The sequence below is a fragment of the Solenopsis invicta genome, chromosome 7 (genome assembly GCF_016802725.1).
Source record: "Solenopsis invicta isolate M01_SB chromosome 7, UNIL_Sinv_3.0, whole genome shotgun sequence".
NCBI lineage: Eukaryota > Metazoa > Arthropoda > Insecta > Hymenoptera > Formicidae > Solenopsis > Solenopsis invicta.
In genome coordinates, this window is record NC_052670.1 from 18,143,146 (window position 1) to 18,162,990 (window position 19,845).

Consider the following 19,845-nt stretch of genomic DNA (forward strand, 5'->3'; position numbering starts at 1 on the left):
ATTAATGAAGTGGAGAAAATGGTATTGGCCAATCGTCGAATCACCGTTAGAGAAGTTGCTGAGGACCTAAACATATCGATTGGCTCGTGCCATTCGATTTTTATCAATGATTTGGGCATGAGACGGGTCGCCGCGAAATTCGTACCAAAATTGCTCAATTGCGACCAAAAACAGCATCGCATGAACATTGCTAATGAGATGTTGGACTCTGTCCGCGACGACCCAAATTTGCTCCAGAGGGTCATAACTGGTGACGAATCGTGGGTTTATGGTTATGATGTGGAAACCAAAGCTCAATCATCTCAATGGAAGCTGCCGCACGAACCAAGACCGAAAAAAGCGCGCCAAGTTCGGTCGAATGTGAAAGTTTTGCTGACAGTTTTCTTCGATTGCAGGGGCGTGGTGCATCATGAGTTCTTGCCACAGGGTAGAACGGTCAATAAGGAATATTACCTGCAAGTTATGCGCAATTTGCGCGAAGCAATCCGCCAGAAACGCCCGGATGTGTGGAAGAACAAAAATTGGCTTTTGCACCACGATAACGCCCCTGCTCACACATCGTTGCTTGTGCGCGACTTTTTGGCCAAAAACAACACACTAATGATGCCGCAGCCACCGTATTCCCCAGATCTGGCCCCCTGTGACTTTTTCTTGTTCCCTAAACTGAAGAGGCCCATGAAAGGACGACGTTACGCTACGCTTGACGAGATAAAGACGGCATCGAAGGAGGAGCTGAACAAGATAAAAAAAAATGATTTTTTGAAGTGCTTCGAAGATTGGAAAAACCGTTGGCACAAGTGTATAATATCTCATGGGGATTACTTTGAAGGGGACAAAATAGATATTCATGAATAAATAAATAATTTTTGAAAAAACACAAAATTCGCGATACTTTTTGAACACACCTCGTATATGGGTCGCATTGACCCTAACAAAACTTTGCTGCCGTGCCGTTCAAATTCTAGTTGACCAAAAAAGTTAATCAACCATATCAATCAAAAGAAGAGATTTTAAACTATTTTTACGTCTTGGTCCGAACCTCCTATTTCATTCCCTCTTCACATAGCAAGCGTTCAAAGCTTCATATGGGGTCTCTCAGACCCACTTACGTGTTTAAGGGTTAAGGGAAGCGGAGAAGGGGAGGGAAACGCAATTACAATGCTAGAGGTAATTTAAATAATAAAAAATAATATATTTTAGGGTAATCGGAGACACGGTTTAACGAGTACAAGGAGGTTACAAAAGTTACGCGATTACAATCTGTAGTAGATAATCTTAGAATAATCTAGAAGATAGTAAATTAACGGAAGAGACGGAGTAACGCGATCGGTATGCGAAGCTAACGGAGGCGTACTCTCGTTATTCGGAAATGTCCCAAAAAGAATCAAGAGATTACTAAATCGAAGAACACGTCGAACGGAACGAATTACAAAACAGGTAGCACGATAATTACTACAACATAAAAACACGCGGCACGACACTGATCATCACGCAAACTCGCACGGTACAGATACTACTTTCTTGCATACAAAATCCGCACGGGCGTCACGCTCCTGACGGTAGGACTCACTCGCGACTAATAATTCCGACAATTATCTCGCGGAATTCCGATCGTCGGTGTTTCTCGCGGTAATGCCACGACGTTGCGAATCTCGCGGAGACCGACCGATATCGCGACTCGCCGAGATCGAACCGCGCAAATTCCACGCACCGAGCGATCCCGTTATTGCGAAAATCTCTACGACGAGTTCGGCAGAAGCGCAATCTTGCTCCAAAATCACCCCGGTACGGTACGATACTGTACGATAATCCTTAATAATACGGCTCGATACGAGACGACAATTCACAATTATTAGATGCGGTACAAAACGATACGCGACTTTACTTAAAACTAGACGGTACGCGCAACTATCGGTGTCCGCACCCCGAGAAGGATTTAACGATACTTGAGCTGCGGTCGATCTCTCTAGAAGTGTCCTCACTCCGGCACAGTTAATAACTCGCGAGATGCTCCGCTCTCATAAGTGCGGATTGATTAAAGGAAACGGTTTGATTAAAGGAAATGCTCGGAGATCGATTCTCACTCAAGGACTTAAACTTACGATTACCGGAGCGGCGGCTTACAATAGTAGATCGGTAGGCGATGATCTGCGGCTCCTGGGTTGGACCTCTTGTTGTTGTGGCACACACGACAGTGATGAGCCGATCCGCGCTTTCTGGCTCGTCGGGCTTCCCCGAATTTTCTCGTGATGTCACGACGTCCCTCTTCGCCGATGATTGGTCCGCGTTCCCACGCGCATCCTTCTCGCTCCCAGCGGTATTCCGTCTTTTTTGAACGGTCGGTAGTGCGTCCTTCTTCCTTGCTCCGGTACTCACGATTTTGCCCTCTCGCTTTCCCTCGTTGCTCCGCGCCGTTGTCACATTGTGCGGTGGGTGCCGCTCGTCTACTCAGCGGTCGGCGGGACGGACGGAATGTTCCGAAATCTTTCTCGGCGTTGACGCTCCAAGTTCGAATTATGTTCCCTTCTGCGGTCATCGGGCTGGCCAGGCCTTTGACGGCGTTCTCACGGGATGATGGCTTAGCGGTCTGCAGTCCGCTGGTTCTGTCTGGAGACTCCTCCGGCAAGATTCGCTACAATAAAAGATGGCGTTAATACCTGCGGCGTTCGGGAAGATAGGCGGTAGTAATAAATAGGCGGAACCGCGATTTAGCTTTTCGGCGCGGGGTCAGCGGTGATGTGACTTCCGTCGTTCCTTCGGCTTCCGCGTCGACGTCTCCGTTTGGATCTTCGTCGAGCACACACAATTAATACTGCCGTCCGCTCGGGTTCCGCTGATTCTAATACGCTCTAGCGCTCTTGATCAGACATACGTTACATTACAAAAAAAAACATGCGGACAATTAAAATTAAAGAGTGGTAAGACACGTTACTTAAACGGGGTATTTGCGTCCCCTTCTTCCTTCCGGGGGGAGAGAGGCGCAGTCCAGGGTATCCTCCACGGCCTTAACGCTCTCCGGGACGGCGCTACGGAGCGTCACGTCACAATGCATTTTTTTCTGTAAAATCTATTATATTTGCAAAAAAATTTAAGAGAAACCAAAAACAAAACTACAAAGAAACACAGACAAATTTTTGCAGAACTTGTAAAGAATATTGTTGAGAAACTTCTTGGAATTTTTTTTGCAAGATGCATCTCCAAAGAAATTGAGAAAAAAATAATGATAAATTCTTAATGCAATCATAGAATAAATGCAAAAAAAAGAGAAAGTGCAACAATATTTAAGAAAAAGTTTTTTTGCATTTTCACTGCAAATCTATTTGCAGAAAGAGAAATGTAAGGAAGATTTTTAAACAGTACGCAGCATTGCTAATAGGTGGACACGGGAGTTTTGCATCTCGCAAGTAAAAAAATCACAGAATACAATATAAGACGCAGTATTATGTAATTTTTTTTTGACAAAAGTGGTTTTTGAAAAGCAATCTTTAAATTTAGACACCAGAGAGTTAATTATGTAACTTTTTCTTTAAGGCAGAAACATAAAAAATAAATTTTTTACCATTAAAGTTAATGGAGAAATTTTCCACTTTTTACGTTTTCCTTAGGAAAAAAGTTACATGATTAAACCAAAGATTGGAAGAAAATGAAAGACAATTTAAAATTTCATTGAAATTTAATTAATTTTTAATTAAAATTTTATAAGTATTTTAAAATAAAAATATTTAACGGTTAAAGCTAATTTCTGTGCAACTTATTACATATTTCTGCGCCATTTGGGGAGGGTCCCAATTTCCTACAAATGGTTTTCCAACATCCAATTTGCCTACAAATTGTTTGTGCACAAAAAATTCTGCCTTCTAAAAGCATGTTTACACACAGTAAATTTTGCGCACAAGTAGCATTGCGCACACAAATTTTTGCCTACATATCGATTACCGTTTATGTTACGCACAAATAAAAAAATTATAGCACGTTTGCACATATGACAACGTGGCACTCAAGCCACATTGCACACATGAGTTGATATTTACAGATTAATTGCCCATATAAATTTTATTGCATTCAAATAAATGACAAATTAATGTCAGCAGCAAATATTTTCTAATACATCAAAATAGAATGTTACTTTTTGTATGCATTGCTTACTGTCTATAGAAATAAATTAATACAGAATACAGACATCAAGAAATCATAAGGAAAGAGCAGAATACAGACATCAAGAAATCATAAGGAAAGAGCAATATAAAAACAACATTTAGTAATGGAGCTGTTTCCGTGACTCAGAAATGATTGACATATTTGATCTTAAATAGATCGTACATATGCATGTACGCACAAACGCGCGCAAACACATATTTATCTCCATGTATACGATAAAATGGAGGCAATAGCGCTAAATAACGATGACAGTGTGGAATCGGAACACATTTCTTTTTGCAATACAAACCTGCCAAAAAGCATGGGGTTCCGAATCTTAACAGGGATTTCCCGAAACCGGCCATAATAAGACTGCGTAGAGAACGCCACCCTCCCAATTACTTGAGAGATTACGCGTCCTCGACTAGGACAAAAGGAATGTGGTGTATTGAGAATGAATAGTTGGTACTATTCAGTGTCCTGGAAACGAATCGGCGGAGGGCGCCGCTGGAAGTGTCAAGAAAAGATTGTCTACTATTTAGATACATACGTACACTGTATGTACAATTCGCGCAATAAATGCCTTTCAATCCTGGTATTTCGTGTTACATTCTAGGTCGTTTTCACGTTTGTGACTATAATCGCACGGATTAGATTGGCCGTAAATGTGCAAGTTCTCTGCGGTCATGAACGTAAAAAACGACCAAGAAGGTAACTCATCAATGAACGTGGCGTCCAACCATATTGGAAGGCATTTATTGTGCAAATTGTACCACGCGTGCGACACACACTCGCACTTACTTATAATTCTCCCGCAATAAATATACATATATATAGTTACAAAGATACAAATATCACAGAAAAAGCAGAAAAATGTTTTTGCCTGGTTGGGTTAATTTCCTCTGACAACTCTTTTAGAATCTGCTACATGATACTACTGACGCTTTCCGCTTATATTTATGTCATGTTTCAGGCGATACCTTTGGGATTCCTGATTCTATTATGGGTTTAACATTTCTCGCAGCGGGAATGAGTGTACCTGAAGCAGTATCGAGTGTTATCGTGGCCAATCAAGGTATAATAAATATTAAAATTTCTGCATAATTGTTTGTCATGTCAGATTGTGACAAGACGAAGAAATATGATGAATATGTAACATAAACTTCGTCTTTTAAAACAAAGTTGGGATTTAGTTACACACATGATGCAAGTAGACATGGCATACTCTTGCACATATTTTATTACAGTCCATTAAAGATTAGTCTTTTATTAGTTAATTTTTATATAAAGTTTGACATTTAATGTTCTTTTATATAACGTTTTACAAAATCCTTTCAGACGTGTTGCACATGAAATGTAAAAGATTAAAAATTCTTCGAAAACTTTGCACAGCACTCGGTTTTATATGGGAAGTATAATAACTAAACTGCAAAAATTTTATCCTTACTTCTATTTTTAAATTATAAAATTTATATCATACTTGTTGATATTATTCACATATGTTTTGTCTAACCATATCTTTATTCCTTTTTTTATCTTGGTTGGGGAGAGAGTTGCCAAATGCGTTGTGCCACTTAAGTTATTTTTTATTATATTTTGCACTTAGATTTGTTGTTTTGGATGCAAATCAAAATTTGAAATTATAGCTCAATGTTTCAGCATCTATTATCATATATTAAAACTTTCAATAAAAACAAATTAATTTGTTATAACATTTTCTATAATGTACTGTAAAAATATGCTGGAAAAAGTGTGATTTAAAATATCAATCGACTAACGTCTAAAGCACACTTATAATTTCTTAAATCATATCGTCTTCGGAAATATTAAATTGATGAAATAAGGTAATTAAAAATATAAATAATCACTAATACTTATTTCATTAATAACACGAGTTTACATCCAAAAATTATTTTAAATCAGATAAGATGTTTCTTAAAGATTTTTGACTGCTAAAATACTACAAATTTTATCAGCATGTCCAAAATAATTGAGATTTAATGTGTAAAAAATAACTTTCTGTGATTTTTGATAAATTTTTTGTAGAAAAGATTAATTATCTGGAAATTCTGATCAGATGTTATGCTTGTCACGAATGTGTATTGTTCATTTCCTGTAACATGCAATTATTTTTTTCGATATCTTGTTTTGTAATCATATTATGAAAAAATTAAAGCTGAGAACTACTTCTGAGGTATAATTGTGCATCGTACGCACAATCAGCGGCTCATCCGTCGAGAAGCAGTGAGAAAAAATTGAATTTATCATTATTTGTCCTCCTTTAAATCATGCAACTTTTGTCTAAAATTTTTAAAAATGCAATTGTTTTGAAAAATTCAAATTGAGCAATTAAAATAAAACACCTTATAAATAAATAAACATTTAATGAACTATCAAGATAAATTATACTGCATGTAATTATTAAGAATCTTAAACTATAAATATTAAATGTTTAATAATAATTTTTGAATTTATCATAAGCAGAATGTTTGTAACGGTACGCGGTTTCGGTGTTACGTTGCGGGAACTTCGGGATCGGTCTGGATAAGGCTCGTCGGTTGGTCACGTGTTTGAAATAATCATACCCAGTGTTTAAGGTGAAAGAAAAAAGAAAATAATTTATTCATTAAATGAATTACAGTCATTGACAAAATAATTAAGCGTAATTCGAGTTACAAATAAAAAGAATTTAGTACGCTGACAGAAACAAAGAAAGAAAACAGTTCGCAGGTATCGTGGAGAATACACAAGAATAACTCGCACTTAGGCGGAAAATAATAATTCACAATCAAAATAATTGATAATAATAACGCGCATATTGACTGAAAGGAACATACTTAAATAATTCATGCTTGACTAACGCAATACTCATAGGATATGTGTGTTACGCTACGGTGGGTTATGTGGATTATTAGTCCGTATGGTCGGGGGAATCGCGGAACGTAGCGTGATTGTTAAGCGCGGTCGCGTGGGCGCGTGCATGCGGGAAGTCGCGAGCGCGGCCCGCCGCCGGTCTGTTCGTTTCCTCGATTCGCCTGAGCGCGCCCAGGCAAAAAAAGGCACTCGATCAACAGGATGCGGATGCCCTGCTGATTACTAAGTTACAATACAACCCGGAGTTTAGAGGCGTCGAAGGTACTCGAGGACAAGATGATTGGTCGAGAATGCTCGGCCGGTGATAGCAACAAGAATGCTCGTTTTCTGGGAGCGATCGAGAATGCTTGGTCGTGTTCTGGACAGATCGGAGAACCGGAGAGATCTGAACTCTGCGTTCCCACTGCCGGCTTATATATTTGAACGCGCTATTGGGTGCGCCAATCCGCACGCTCGGTCGGCCAAGCCGGAGTGGGAGCGTTGCGGAACGCCACGGTCGGCGCGCGTGCTGCCGCGTGATTGCACCGCGAGGTCATGCTGTGCGTAACATAGCTTCTCATCGCGCTCGGAGTTCGGCTACACAAAACGATACGGAGGCGCGCGGACGGTGGAGGAGCATATTGGTACATGTTTACTATCTGAATAGAAGTAGTAGTAGTAATAGCAGTAGTAGCAGTAGTAGCGGCAGTAGTAGCGGTTGTAGTAGTAATGATGTGGGCGGGACCATCACCTAAATCCTTGCGGTGGTTACCCACTATGCTATAAGGTCGGCTTTAAAAATAAATCAAGCTCAGCGTTTTCCACTATACAGCTCATACACCTTTATATCGTGCAGGTCCTCAGACTTCAGCAACAATATATTAGATTGGCAACTAAGTAATTGCGGATTTTAAATAAAAAAGAAAATTTTAAATTTTTGAATAAAAATATAACTTTATTCAATTAGATATTGTCCGTTTTTGTCGATGTCTTTTTGCCATCTTTCAGGCAATGTCATAATTCCATGTTCATAAAACTTCTGATTTTTGCCAGCAAAAAACTAAATTAAATGTGATTTTACATCATCAACATTGTTAAAAATTTTACCATTTAAGAAGTTCTGCATAGAACAAAATAAATGGTAATTTGATGGCGTAAGGTCAGGGTTATATGGTGGATGTGACAACACATCCCAACCTAGTACCAATAATTTTTGGCGAGTAACTAAAGATGTGTGGGGCTTTGCATTATCATGCTGGAAAACAACGATTTGTTGAAAAACCCTTACAATTTGCTAATTCTGGCCGCTTTTCTTGAACTGCATTGCTCAGTTTGGCAAGTTGTTGAACGTACACGTTTGAATTAATCGTTTAGTTTCTTGGTAAAAGTTTAAAGTGCAAAATTCCTTAATAATCCCACCAAACTGACAGCATTTTTTTTGGTAAATCTCAGGTTTTGGTGTCGTCTGGGCTGATTTGTCTTGCATTTCCTACGATCTTTTCCGATTAACGTTGTTATAAATTATTCACTTTTCGTCGCCAGTTATCTGTTGTTTCAGAAATGGATCAATTTCGTTGCGTTTCAGAAGCGAATTGCAAATACTAATGCGTTGCGTCAAATGAATTTCCTTAAGATGATGAGAGATACATAAATCAAGTTTCTTGACATAGCCAAGCTGTCTTAATTTTTTTTTAATGCATGTACGCGATATATTGAGCTTCTCTGCAATCTCACGTGTTGGGCTATGACGATTTGAATCAATAATGGTCTTGATATGGTCTCATCAACTTCAAATGGACGGCCAGATCGTTGCGCATTTTTCAGCAAAAAATCACCAGAACAAAATTTGGCAAAACCAATTTTGACACTTTTTTTCAAGGCCTTCATTCTCATATACGAGACATAACTTTTTGTGCTTACAATGCGCTCTTACTTTTTCGGAAATAATACAATAAAATATGTCTGAAATGCGCATCTTGTTCTTCCATTTATAAATAGGGATGAAAACAAAACTAAATAACTAATCGATACAATTTTTTTACCAAATTAAAGGCGGAAGTCTAAACAAAAAGAAAACAATATAGGTTAGGTGCTTTGAACACGTTGACAAAACAAAAGAATGTGCTAAAACCATCTATTGACAAAATCCGCAATCACTTAATTGCCAACCCAATGTATCCCAAAAATCTGTATCTTCTTAATGCAAGTGCAGCACAATTGCATAAAATATGTATGCTGTTTTTCCTTTTCTCACGTCAGAACCGGTGTTGAGTTTAAGGTTAAGACAATGTACCTTTAAGGCAACTTGTTAGGAGGTTAATACTCATTTTGAGCCTCTTTTTACTCGTCGCCAAGAGCTTAACAGTTCTGCTTGGCGAGGGTCGATGCATCAAAAGCCTCACCTGATGGCAGCCTTTTCTCTCTGACCAGAAAGTAAAATGCCCCCGATCTAGAAGATCCCTGATGTGTTTTTTTATCAACACACACAGCGAAGAGGATACCTACGATTTGCTCGACAGGGTTTTCTTGCGTGTCCTGCTTTGCTATCTTATTGCTCTGTGCACCGTGATGTTTGGGTGCCCACATTAGGGTAAGCTCATTTAGCTCACCCAACCTATTAAGGGCTCTCATATAATCCTACACCGCCAAAGATTTGATGGGCTTGGCTAGAGACCCAGAGCTACTCTATTGTCATAGCATATAACTATCTTTTTATTCCCAGTATCTTTTGAGATTAAGAAGTTCACGTATTCGAAAATGACAAAGACATCAGTTTGAAAGACCGTGGCAAATTTGTCTATTGGAATGCTTATCTTATAATCGGTCCTTGGATAGTAAAGGCAAGTAAAGTCTGATTGCTCACATTAACGGTTGGACACGAGAGCATTTCTTGATCGGACATGGATATAATTAGATACAGCCTAGATTACACACCAACTTGATCGGACACACGATTTGATCCGTCTGTGAACCACGCGTCCACATGCAAATATGATAGAACGCCAGGTTTACACTAGTTGTCTCTAAAACGAATCCGGAACTTGAAGGTTTTCATTACCTGGCATTTTCTGGGTATTCTATCTTGTTTCAAAATAAAATGGTTGTTATGGAAAAACACTAGATCGGTATGACCAATGCCGGAGTGCCTCCACTCTCCCTAACATTTAAGTCTATATGCAGTAAGTCTGACTGACCTGATAATAGCCCGGTCCAAGGTAGAAATACATAACGCAACTTTAAGTGCTTATAAAGTCAATAGATGGTATCTACCAAAACTCTCAGATAGCCACGCTGAAGACTTTTTAGTAGGCTAACAAACAACACCCTTCTCACTCTGAGCCATCAAGCGATCGCTACATATAAGTCTAGGCAATAAGATTGCTTTCTAAAGTCAAAGAGCAACCTTTGGTTTAATGTCCCAGATGCTTCCCATTGTTTTTCTGTATATCCACATAGAAGTGTAGAACTTGATTTTTTAGGCTAACAGGTCATGTGTCCACCTTAGTTTAGGGTCAAGATGGACTCCTAAATATTTAATTAAAGTCAGCTTCTTGCCCCAAAGCTTTAATGGCTCGGGCTTGTATGAGTTCGGGCTTGTATTTTCTTATGATAATCTTGGCTTTGGTTTTATTCAAATTCATCTAAAATCTTTGGCCTAACACCAGTCCTGCTTAATCTTAAGTGCTTTGTTCATAAGTTCCTTAAGAGTAGAGAGGAAGTTGTCTCTCACTACAATGGCCACGTCGTCGGTATAGACATAAGTGAGGAAGCCTGCTTTCTGCAAATTGACTAGAAGCTTATTTACCACTAGATACTATAATAAAGGGGGCCAATACTCCCTCGCGGACACTTACTGGTTGGAATTCCTCTTGAGATCATACCTGCGTGACTGACGGTCAGAATTTTGCCCGACAACTTGCAAAAGGTCAATGTCATTGGGACCGTGCTTTAATCATAGCCTCAGCAATAATTGTGTAAGAAGTACTATCAAAAACACCCTCAATGTCCAAAAAATCACTTGGACCCTAACCTCTCGCCGCTAGCTACTGCGTCTCTACCCTGCTCACTAAATAATGTAGGGCCGTATTCGTTGATTTACCCTCCCTATACGCTTACTGAGACGAGGCTAGCTAATGTAGGATTAAAGGGTCGGTTTTCAGAAAACCGTTTATCGGTCTCTTCACAGTTTTTAAATGGAAAAACGTGAGACTGATGGATCTAAAATCTTCGACCAATATATGCCCATATCTGCTAGGCTCAGATAGAAAATTATTTTTGTGCCCCTCCATACGAGGGAGACATGTCTAAGGACAATAATCCTAAAAATTTTGATCAAAAGGCCTAATAGAGAACCCTTCTAAAGGAGACCTGGGTAAATTCCATCAGACCCTAATAATTTGTAAAAGTTGAAGGTTTTTACTGCCCATTCAACGCGCTTAGGATGCATTACTTTAGCCGCTATGGACTCCCTGGATCTACAAGCGACTCTCAATGGATGTGGCTCTCCCGACCAGACTGGTACTCACTCAAAGTTTGCTATCTCAATAATAATAATAGAACTGAGAGGGCGATCCTCACAGTTGAAGATCCGACTGTGGCACGCAGACTGCAGTCCATTGTTCCTCCCTCCAATTGTCTGCGGCCTAGGGGAGCCCTGATTCTCTCCAGAAAAGACTCAGGTTCCTCAACAGTAGCTTGCTTATCTGCCCTTGCTCGGGAAAAGCCGAGCCCAGCAGTTTTAGTTTTAACCCCGCTGGGCAGTCACAAAGAATATGAAGATTTGTCTCCTCCTCCTCCTTGCGTGCCCTCCACTCGGCCGTATCGGTTTGGCCCAGCTTAAGCTGGGTGGTAATTAAAAGTCCCATGGCCAGTCAGTATTTGCACTACTAACCTGGCATCCTTCTTGTTTAAAGACCTAATGTCTCCGGCCAGGTCCTCGCTAGGTGCTTCTCCCAGCAAAGTCCTAGCCTACCGACATTTGGTGCTCATATCGTTCTTTTAGAATTCAAGGTGCTCGCGCCGTAGCCAGGCCCGCATTCTCCTCTTGTCTAGGCAGAAAAGAACTCCCAACGCCGGTCCTGGTCCAAACCATCTCCATCTTCGATGCGACCCTGGCAAGCCGATCGGCTTCCTCGTTGCCCTCGATCCCCGAATGACCGGGGACCCATGTTAATTGCTATCTCAATAAAACTATTTAAATTCTTATATCATGATTAAAAAGTAAAATACCAAAATAAAAAGAATGTATTTTATAGGAGATAAATAACACTTTAATGACATTTGATAAAAATTAATAGTATTAATTTAATTAACGAAGCTCTGATGTAATTAATTATGTAATGGTTTTTTGTACATAAAGATAGCGAAAATTACTATTTTTGCATTCTTTCACTCCCTGGTAAAAATTTTTAATAAAAAACGATAGAAAACAATTTACAAATTCACAAACTAAAATCCATATTAATAAGATTATTATTCTATTATTTTCTATCAAAAATTTCATTAATATAAATCGTTTTCTGTTGTTTACTGATAAAAAAAGATTTACATTAGTGAATTCTTGAACCAAAATCCATATTTAAAATAATAAAATTTTTCTCTATCGGAACTTTTTACCAGGGCTGCACAAGCACTCATTACCAAAACTTTAATAAAAACAATAAACATCCTATTGAAAATTCTTATAGAAAAAATTCTTGTGAAATCTGGTAAGAACAATTTCACGAATTTCAGACAGGAACATACAAGATCTTGTAAGAATATCCGTTTGTTTTCTATTCCTGAACTCCCTGAATTAAAGTGCACTTAAAATGAAATAGATAAATATTTGAAAGTTAGTGAATGCAAGAAGAAACGTTCCAGTGCAGTCGAGTGCAAGAATAAAAAACAAGCCCTATATTATACGTGATACCTGGATAGGTTATATATTTTTCTTGTATGAATCTTACATAGTGTCTTGTGTCTTATAAGTTGTCTTCTATGAATCTTGCATATTACAAAAATTTGAGCATATTTATATATAAATAAGCCATTTAATTTTATTGTTTTACATCCCTGCCGAAAATGTGCGATTAAATCGATTTTAAAAAAAAGTAATCCGAATCGATCGGGACTTCTGCACCGAAAATACAGTATTAAGACTGATTGAAAATAAGATCGGAACCCAGGTAAATTAATTAAAACAGAATATATTAATGTAAACGTAATAAATGTTTAGTTTACAAAAAAAAATTTCTTGTTTTCTTTTCGTTAAAAAAGATTAAAAAAAGATTAAATTTGAATTAAACATGTAATTTATGTACAAGATTAAATAACAATACAAATTTTTACATGTAAAAATATAAAATTTTATGTGGAATAACGTTGCACATGTCACGTTTGAAAAGAATGAGAGCGACTATTCTTCTCAAGGTTATAACAAGCAGATCTTAAAGGCTCACTGAAGTATGAGTTGAGAAGTCAGCCGCGGTGAGGCCTAGATATAACGCTTCTGGCTGCACTCGACTTACGAGAAGATCCCCCGCGGCGTGGCCGTCTAGCGGTGACGCCTGCACTTACTTGTAATTCATTTCAATCCAACATTACAGGATTTCATAAATTATAATTAAATCAAATTTTAATGTGATGTAACACGCTGAGACACTGACAATTGTTGTGTACCATTTTTAAATAAAAAGATATTTTGATGACCAGGTTGAGAGCGAAGGAGGCAGAGGTCATGGTGGGCGGCTGGATGCCAGGAGGGCATCGGGAGTACTATACGTAGGCTGGTAGGAACGCTTAGGTGCGTGTCTTTTATATCATGCATAAGCCCCACCGCCACGACAAGGCGGTTCCTCATGGTGGGAATCCCCTTCCCGGCCAATTAAGGCAAGAAAGGTTGGAAGGGGCCAAAACACTCTCTCTAGACACTCTACTGGCTGCGCAGAACTCCTCCAGAGCGATGTGCTGACTCAGCGCCGCGCCGCAGCTAGAGTTACCATATCTAAAATTTTAAAACTTCCAGGCCAAAAACTCCGGAAATTTTGTTTATAACCCCGGACACATACAAAAATGCAATTGCAAGTTAATAAAATTGGTCAGAATAGTCAATGAATAATTATTTCATGTAATTGTTCATAATAAATATGAAACATACATATAAAACATTTATTGTACATAAATATAAAACATTAAAGAACATATTATACATATATTAACAAAAAATGGTTTACTAATTTTTACTTAGTAATTGCACATTATAAATCAAAAGAATCACATTTTTATGTTAAAACTACATAAGATTTTAACTAAATAATTTTTGGTAATATAAAATAACGTACATAAATTTATCATATAGAAGTGCACATTAATGTCATATAATAAAAAAGTTCTGTAGGATTTCTATAATAGGAACAAAAAGGAACAAGAAAAACTATTTTAAATTGCAATTGAGAAAATCCAACAAATAATGACACATTTGTAAAAAACCCTACTCTATTTGTTTTTGTCTATATATTTTTCTGAACTTCCAATATTTTTTAGGACTTCCTTATTATCATGTAAAAGATACTGATAGAAATCTTCATATGTCATTTTATAATTATGTTATTTAGTTTTTATAATATCTGATATAGTTTGTGATTGCACTTTATTTCTTTCTGTACTCCACTGAGCTTGTATCAAAGAAAATACTCTTTCAACATTTGTATTGTAAGCTGGCAAACAAAAAAAGAATTGTGCTATTCTTTTTAATTTGTTGCAGTTTTACCAGCTTCATATTTTTGAAAAAAAATTGCACCACATTTGATTGCAATTAGTGATAGTTTCATCTTCAGATATATCTTTTACAAACTTATGAAAACATAGAAATTCGTTAAATAGTTTTTCTTCATCAATTAGTATATCGCGAAAATTAAAAAATTCCAGTGAAGATTGCAAATCTGACCATTGTGATACTTTAACTTTATTAAAATTCATCTATTCAAAAACATTTAGCTCTTCCAGGGGTGCAATCCAAGATTCTAAGTAATTTTTCATTGTTAGTTATGACTTACTTTCATTGAAAGTTATGTACTTCTTTAATGAATTCTTCAGTATCTTTTCCACTATTTTTAATTGTACTTAAAATTGCTTTTATTTTATTATGAACTTCTGATTAATTCTTTCATTCAAATTGTGAACAATTTCCTTCAAAACTTTTCTTACTTCAATAATAGAATTATCAACTCTTTCAAGTATCTCAATATTTCTATGCATTATGTTCATGGTTGGGTGTATTATACACTCCCATGTTATAAACAAAAAAGCTTCACTAATATCGTTTTCAAAAAAATTTTTTAAAACTTTTGGTGGATTTTCTAAAGTTAAAAAGTAATGCTTCTTTTACGTTTAGAGTTAAGGAAGGATAGATAAGATATAGAGAGAGAAGGGAGAGACGTAACAACTTGAGAACGTGCACACGAGGCACAAATAGACCGCGTCGACAATCCAGAATATATGGGTCAGTGGGGCCACAGCGGGGGTCCAACGACAAATCCAGGCGTTCCGCGTCCCTCCTGTTTTGAGGCAGCAAATTTAATTGCTTTTCCTCGGGATCGGACCTAGTGCTTGGCTTATTAGAGCGAGGGATAGTGAATTAAGTTGAGAAATCAATCAAGTTTCCTTATAGTCAAATCATCGGTTTATTAAAAGAAAATAATGAAAAAAAAAAAAAAAAAATTAAAATATAATAATACTATATGAAAGTAATTCGTTACAAGTTTAGAGTTGTCAAAAGAGTAAAATTAGTAATTAATTAGTAAAAACAAAAAAATTGCAAAACTTGTGATACAACGTTGAAGATTAATAATAATTATATATTTATCTATATATATTGTCACGTATTTTTCTGACGCCGGAGAGCAACGGCGAAATGCAACGATCAAACAACGGAATAACTCGCGAAACACGCGCGGGAGCGACGAGCAAACCGAGAAACACCAAACGCTCGCACCAAATCGCGAGATTGGGCGCCAGACGCGATGATACCGGTCGCGTCTCCGGGTTCACTTTTCAACTCTAAACACGGATCCACAACACGCGAGAATGCGTCATGCCAAAACGCGAAATCGTCTCTCGCACGCGGCCAGCTAGCTCCTTTAACCGGCAGAGGGGCGGGGTAGCGGAGACAGGGACGAAGCGGCTCTCTTACGGGAGGAGACGGGTAGGCGAGAAATTAAGTAAAATCAGGCCGATGTAACAGATAGAGATCACATATATTGCAGTGCATGATAGAGACGGCATACAATAAAGTAAAAAAAAAAAAGAATAGCAGTTAACGTAAGAAAGAAAGACAGAGCGATAGGGAGTTGACAAAAGAAATTAATAAGCCGAACGCGGGAATTATCTCAGCTCATACCATAATTATGCCACACGCGCCGATCACGACGACTGGCTCCGCGCGAAGCGCGGCAGCCAATCACGCGCGTTCTGAACGGCGCGGCAAGTATCTGAACGCCGAGCCTTCGCTAGGCGAATCCAGCAATTCCGAGACAAAGTACACTCCGCAAAAAGAGTTGCGCCGGCGACACGCAGTCGCCTGAACTGCACTACAAAATTAACACGCGCGATACACCCAGTCACCGATATCTCGGGCGGCCGTATGATCACGGCCGTAACACGACACACGCACGTGCGCGAAAGCTTTGCGGCTTCCCAGGAAGCCGGTCGTTCGCGAGCTTCTACGGCGGGACGGCTCAAACACTCGCGGCAGCCGACAGCCGGGGGCCTCGACGAGGTCTCGTGCTTGAGGTGGAGAGCCAGCCAAACACTAAGAAGCAAGGTACGCTCAATCGCCACGCGGCGGACGCACTCGCACACTAACCTAATGGCTCCACCTCAGAGCGCGAGCCGGTCGACACCGGGAGCTCGTGGCTTTACACAGCGGTTAGACGGGTCACCTCAACTCCAGCACGGTCCTCCTCCGGGTCCTAGGGTCTTCGTGGATCCTCTACACGCTCCGACGAAGCTCGCCAAGGCCGGGCACTCCTTCCGATAACGGACACGCCGATAGCCAACCGATAGCTCGCTTTACAGCACACGCACGCAGCCGAACGGGTTGCACGCAAAAGCCGAGAGGATCGCGCTCGATGCGCGATCGATGAGCGCTACCCCTCCCACAGGGTGCGCAATATCCTTGCGCTTAGCGGCGTGGCCTTTTTTTTTTTTTTTTTTGTTTACAGAGAGGAAATGCGTTACCGCATACCCCAGGGGAGGCCTGGTGGTTATGTGGGGCTCTTCCCTGCCGACTAACGTGTCGACGGGGACATACCCACTAAAACCTCTCCGGGTGTCCTGCCCTGGTCCTTGACTGGGGGGGCTCCAGGAACGCGTGCAGCATACTTCCGGAGCCCCCCCGGACCGAGTCGGTCGAGGCCGACTCAGCACGCCGGGGGCACCCTGATGAGGGTTCCCTGGCAGGGCCGTGATACCAAGCCGGTCTCAGGTCGGGGGAGAGGGACACCAGCCCTCCCCCGCCTCTTCCCCTTGGAATGTTTACAGAAGGGTAAAGCCCGGGAGTCCGGCCCCCCGGCCGGACATCCCGGGCCCCTTCGCGCCTGATCTGTCAGGCGCGGCGGGCGTTTTCACCCACGTGAGGGGGGGAGGATTGCCTCCTCTCTCCCCCTCACCCCGGCGAGGCGCTTGCGGGGGAGCGATGGCGCGTTGTAACGCGCGGTCGCCCCCCCGGACCGTTAGGTCAGATCCGCCTCGCCGGGCTCAATGGCAGCACGGGGGGCCCTCCTCCCGCGGCTGCGCGTTCCGAAAGCCGGGCCGGCAGCCGCAGGGGAGGAGGGTCGCTCCCTTTCGTCATTTTCGCGGCGGTCGCCATCGTCCCTCTCCTCCAAGATGATGGGGAGGGTGGGGGCGACCGCCACGGCTCTTCTGCCCCTCCGCCTCCGTACAGCAGGGCCACTAGGGCCCGGAGGACGGGGGGCAGTTTTTCTTCGCCTAGGCGGCCGGGGCGGGAGCCAAGTTGGGTCATGGCTCTCGTCCCTGCCGCCCCTGCCACTGTTGGCGTTGCCAGGGGGCATTCGTCCCCCCGGCCGCCTCTCTCTCACCTTCTCGGCCTCCTCCTTCTGCAGCATTACTTGCTCGCAGAAGGAGGAGACCGCTTTCCAGGCACTCTCCCTGCCGACCATCTGACCAATGATGGCCGGCAGGGTGAGGTCATCTCCCACTTCGGCCCTCAGGACTCCGCGCAGCCCTTCCCACGCTGGACACTCTTCCAGCGTGTGCTGCGCGGAGTCCCGGGCGGCGCCACAGTGATGGCACCGTGTCGTCGGTTCCTTCCTTATCCTGCACAGGTACTCACCGAAGCAGCCATGCCCGATGAGCACCTGTGTCGTCCTGTAGGACAAGCCGCCAAACGGGCGGCCCACCCAATCGTCCAGGTGTGGTAGGACGGCCTCCAAGATCCGAGATCCGGCCGCCGGCGGGTTGTCAATGAGGCTCCTTTTCCATGCCCTCATCACCCGCCGACGGGCCCTCTCCCGTAGCAACGCAGCGGCCCTGGGGGTAACTACCCCCCCCTCGAGGCGGATGGCTTTTGCCCTGGCGTAAGTCCACGCCAGGGCATCGGCCGTATACTCCGCCGGGGGGAGCCCCGCCAGGGCCATGATTGCCGCGTTGGGAGCGGTGCTGAACGCGCGCGTGACTCTCCGTGCCAGCCGCCGCTGCACATCGTGCAACACCTTCTTAATGCGGCGGCTGGCCAGCGCCTCGCGGAACCACACCGGGGCTCCATACAGTGCCCCGGACATGACCGCGAGGGCATACGCGCGTCTAGCACCTACCCTCGGACCCCGGAGGTTGGGCATCAACCCGTTGAGGGCATCCACCCTCCTGCCCAACCGCTGGGCCTGCTGGTCAAAGTGACCAGCGAAAGTCCAGCGACCGTCCAGGTGCAACCCAAGATATTTCAGGGTTGCACCTACCTGAACACGGGTGTTGTCCACCAGGACGAAGGCCTGGGGCGGTACCCCGGAGGAGCCATCATGAAAAAAGATGGCCTCTGTCTTCTCCGGGGCCACCCTCAGGTCCAGGCCTTTAATGGCACCGACGACACAGGCCACAGCCCAGTCGCCACTCGCGACTGCTCTTCCCCAGGAGGTCCCCCCCGCTACTATGAACGTGTCGTCGGCGTAGCCTACGACATAGCAGCGGGGGGGGAGAGCCGTGCGGAGCACTTTGTCATACGCGGCGTTCCATAGCAGGGGGCCCAACACGGACCCCTGCGGAACGCCACAAGACACGTCCCTCCGCTGCTGGAGTCCGTCTTTATCGCGGAACTCCAGCTCCCTCTCTCGGAAATAGTCCCGAACGATGGCGACGAGGTAGGGCGGCAAGCAAAAGTGCTCACTCAGCGCCGCCACCACCTCGCCCCATGGGAGACTATTGAATGCGTTGGCGATATCCAAGGATATCGCCAACGCCACCATCCCGTCCCCCGTTAGGGACTCCGAGAGGGACCGGACTTGACGTATTGCGTCAATTGTCGATCGCGCCTCTCGGAACCCGTATTGTTCGGGGGACAGCTCAGGACCATTCCGAGCCATATGCCGGATGATGCGGTTAGCGATTATTCGCTCAAAAATCTTGCCCGCATCATCCAGCATACAGAGGGGCCTGTACGCGGAGGGACTCTCCGCGGGTCTGCCCTCCTTTTTAAGGAGGACAAACCGGGCCCTCTTCCACCTCCTGGGGAACGTGCCTTCTCGGAGGCACTTCGTGTATATGGCACGAAGTGCCTCCCCTACGATGGGCGACGCCCGGGCCCAGATCTTGGCGTGAATGCCATCCGGCCCGGGCGCCTTCGCCTTCTTGCTTCTGATACGG

At 42.5% G+C, this 19,845-nt stretch overlaps 1 protein-coding gene across 1 annotated transcript in view; it reads left to right on the forward strand.

The window, feature by feature from the left end:
• LOC105200671 (sodium/potassium/calcium exchanger 3) overlaps window positions 1–19,845 on the forward strand; it is a 192,178-nt gene that overhangs the window by 134,439 nt on the left and 37,894 nt on the right. The window contains exon 8 of the mRNA XM_039451622.1: window positions 5,111–5,212. Coding sequence (XP_039307556.1) covers window positions 5,111–5,212 — 102 coding nt within the window. The remainder of the gene's footprint in view (window positions 1–5,110; window positions 5,213–19,845) is intronic.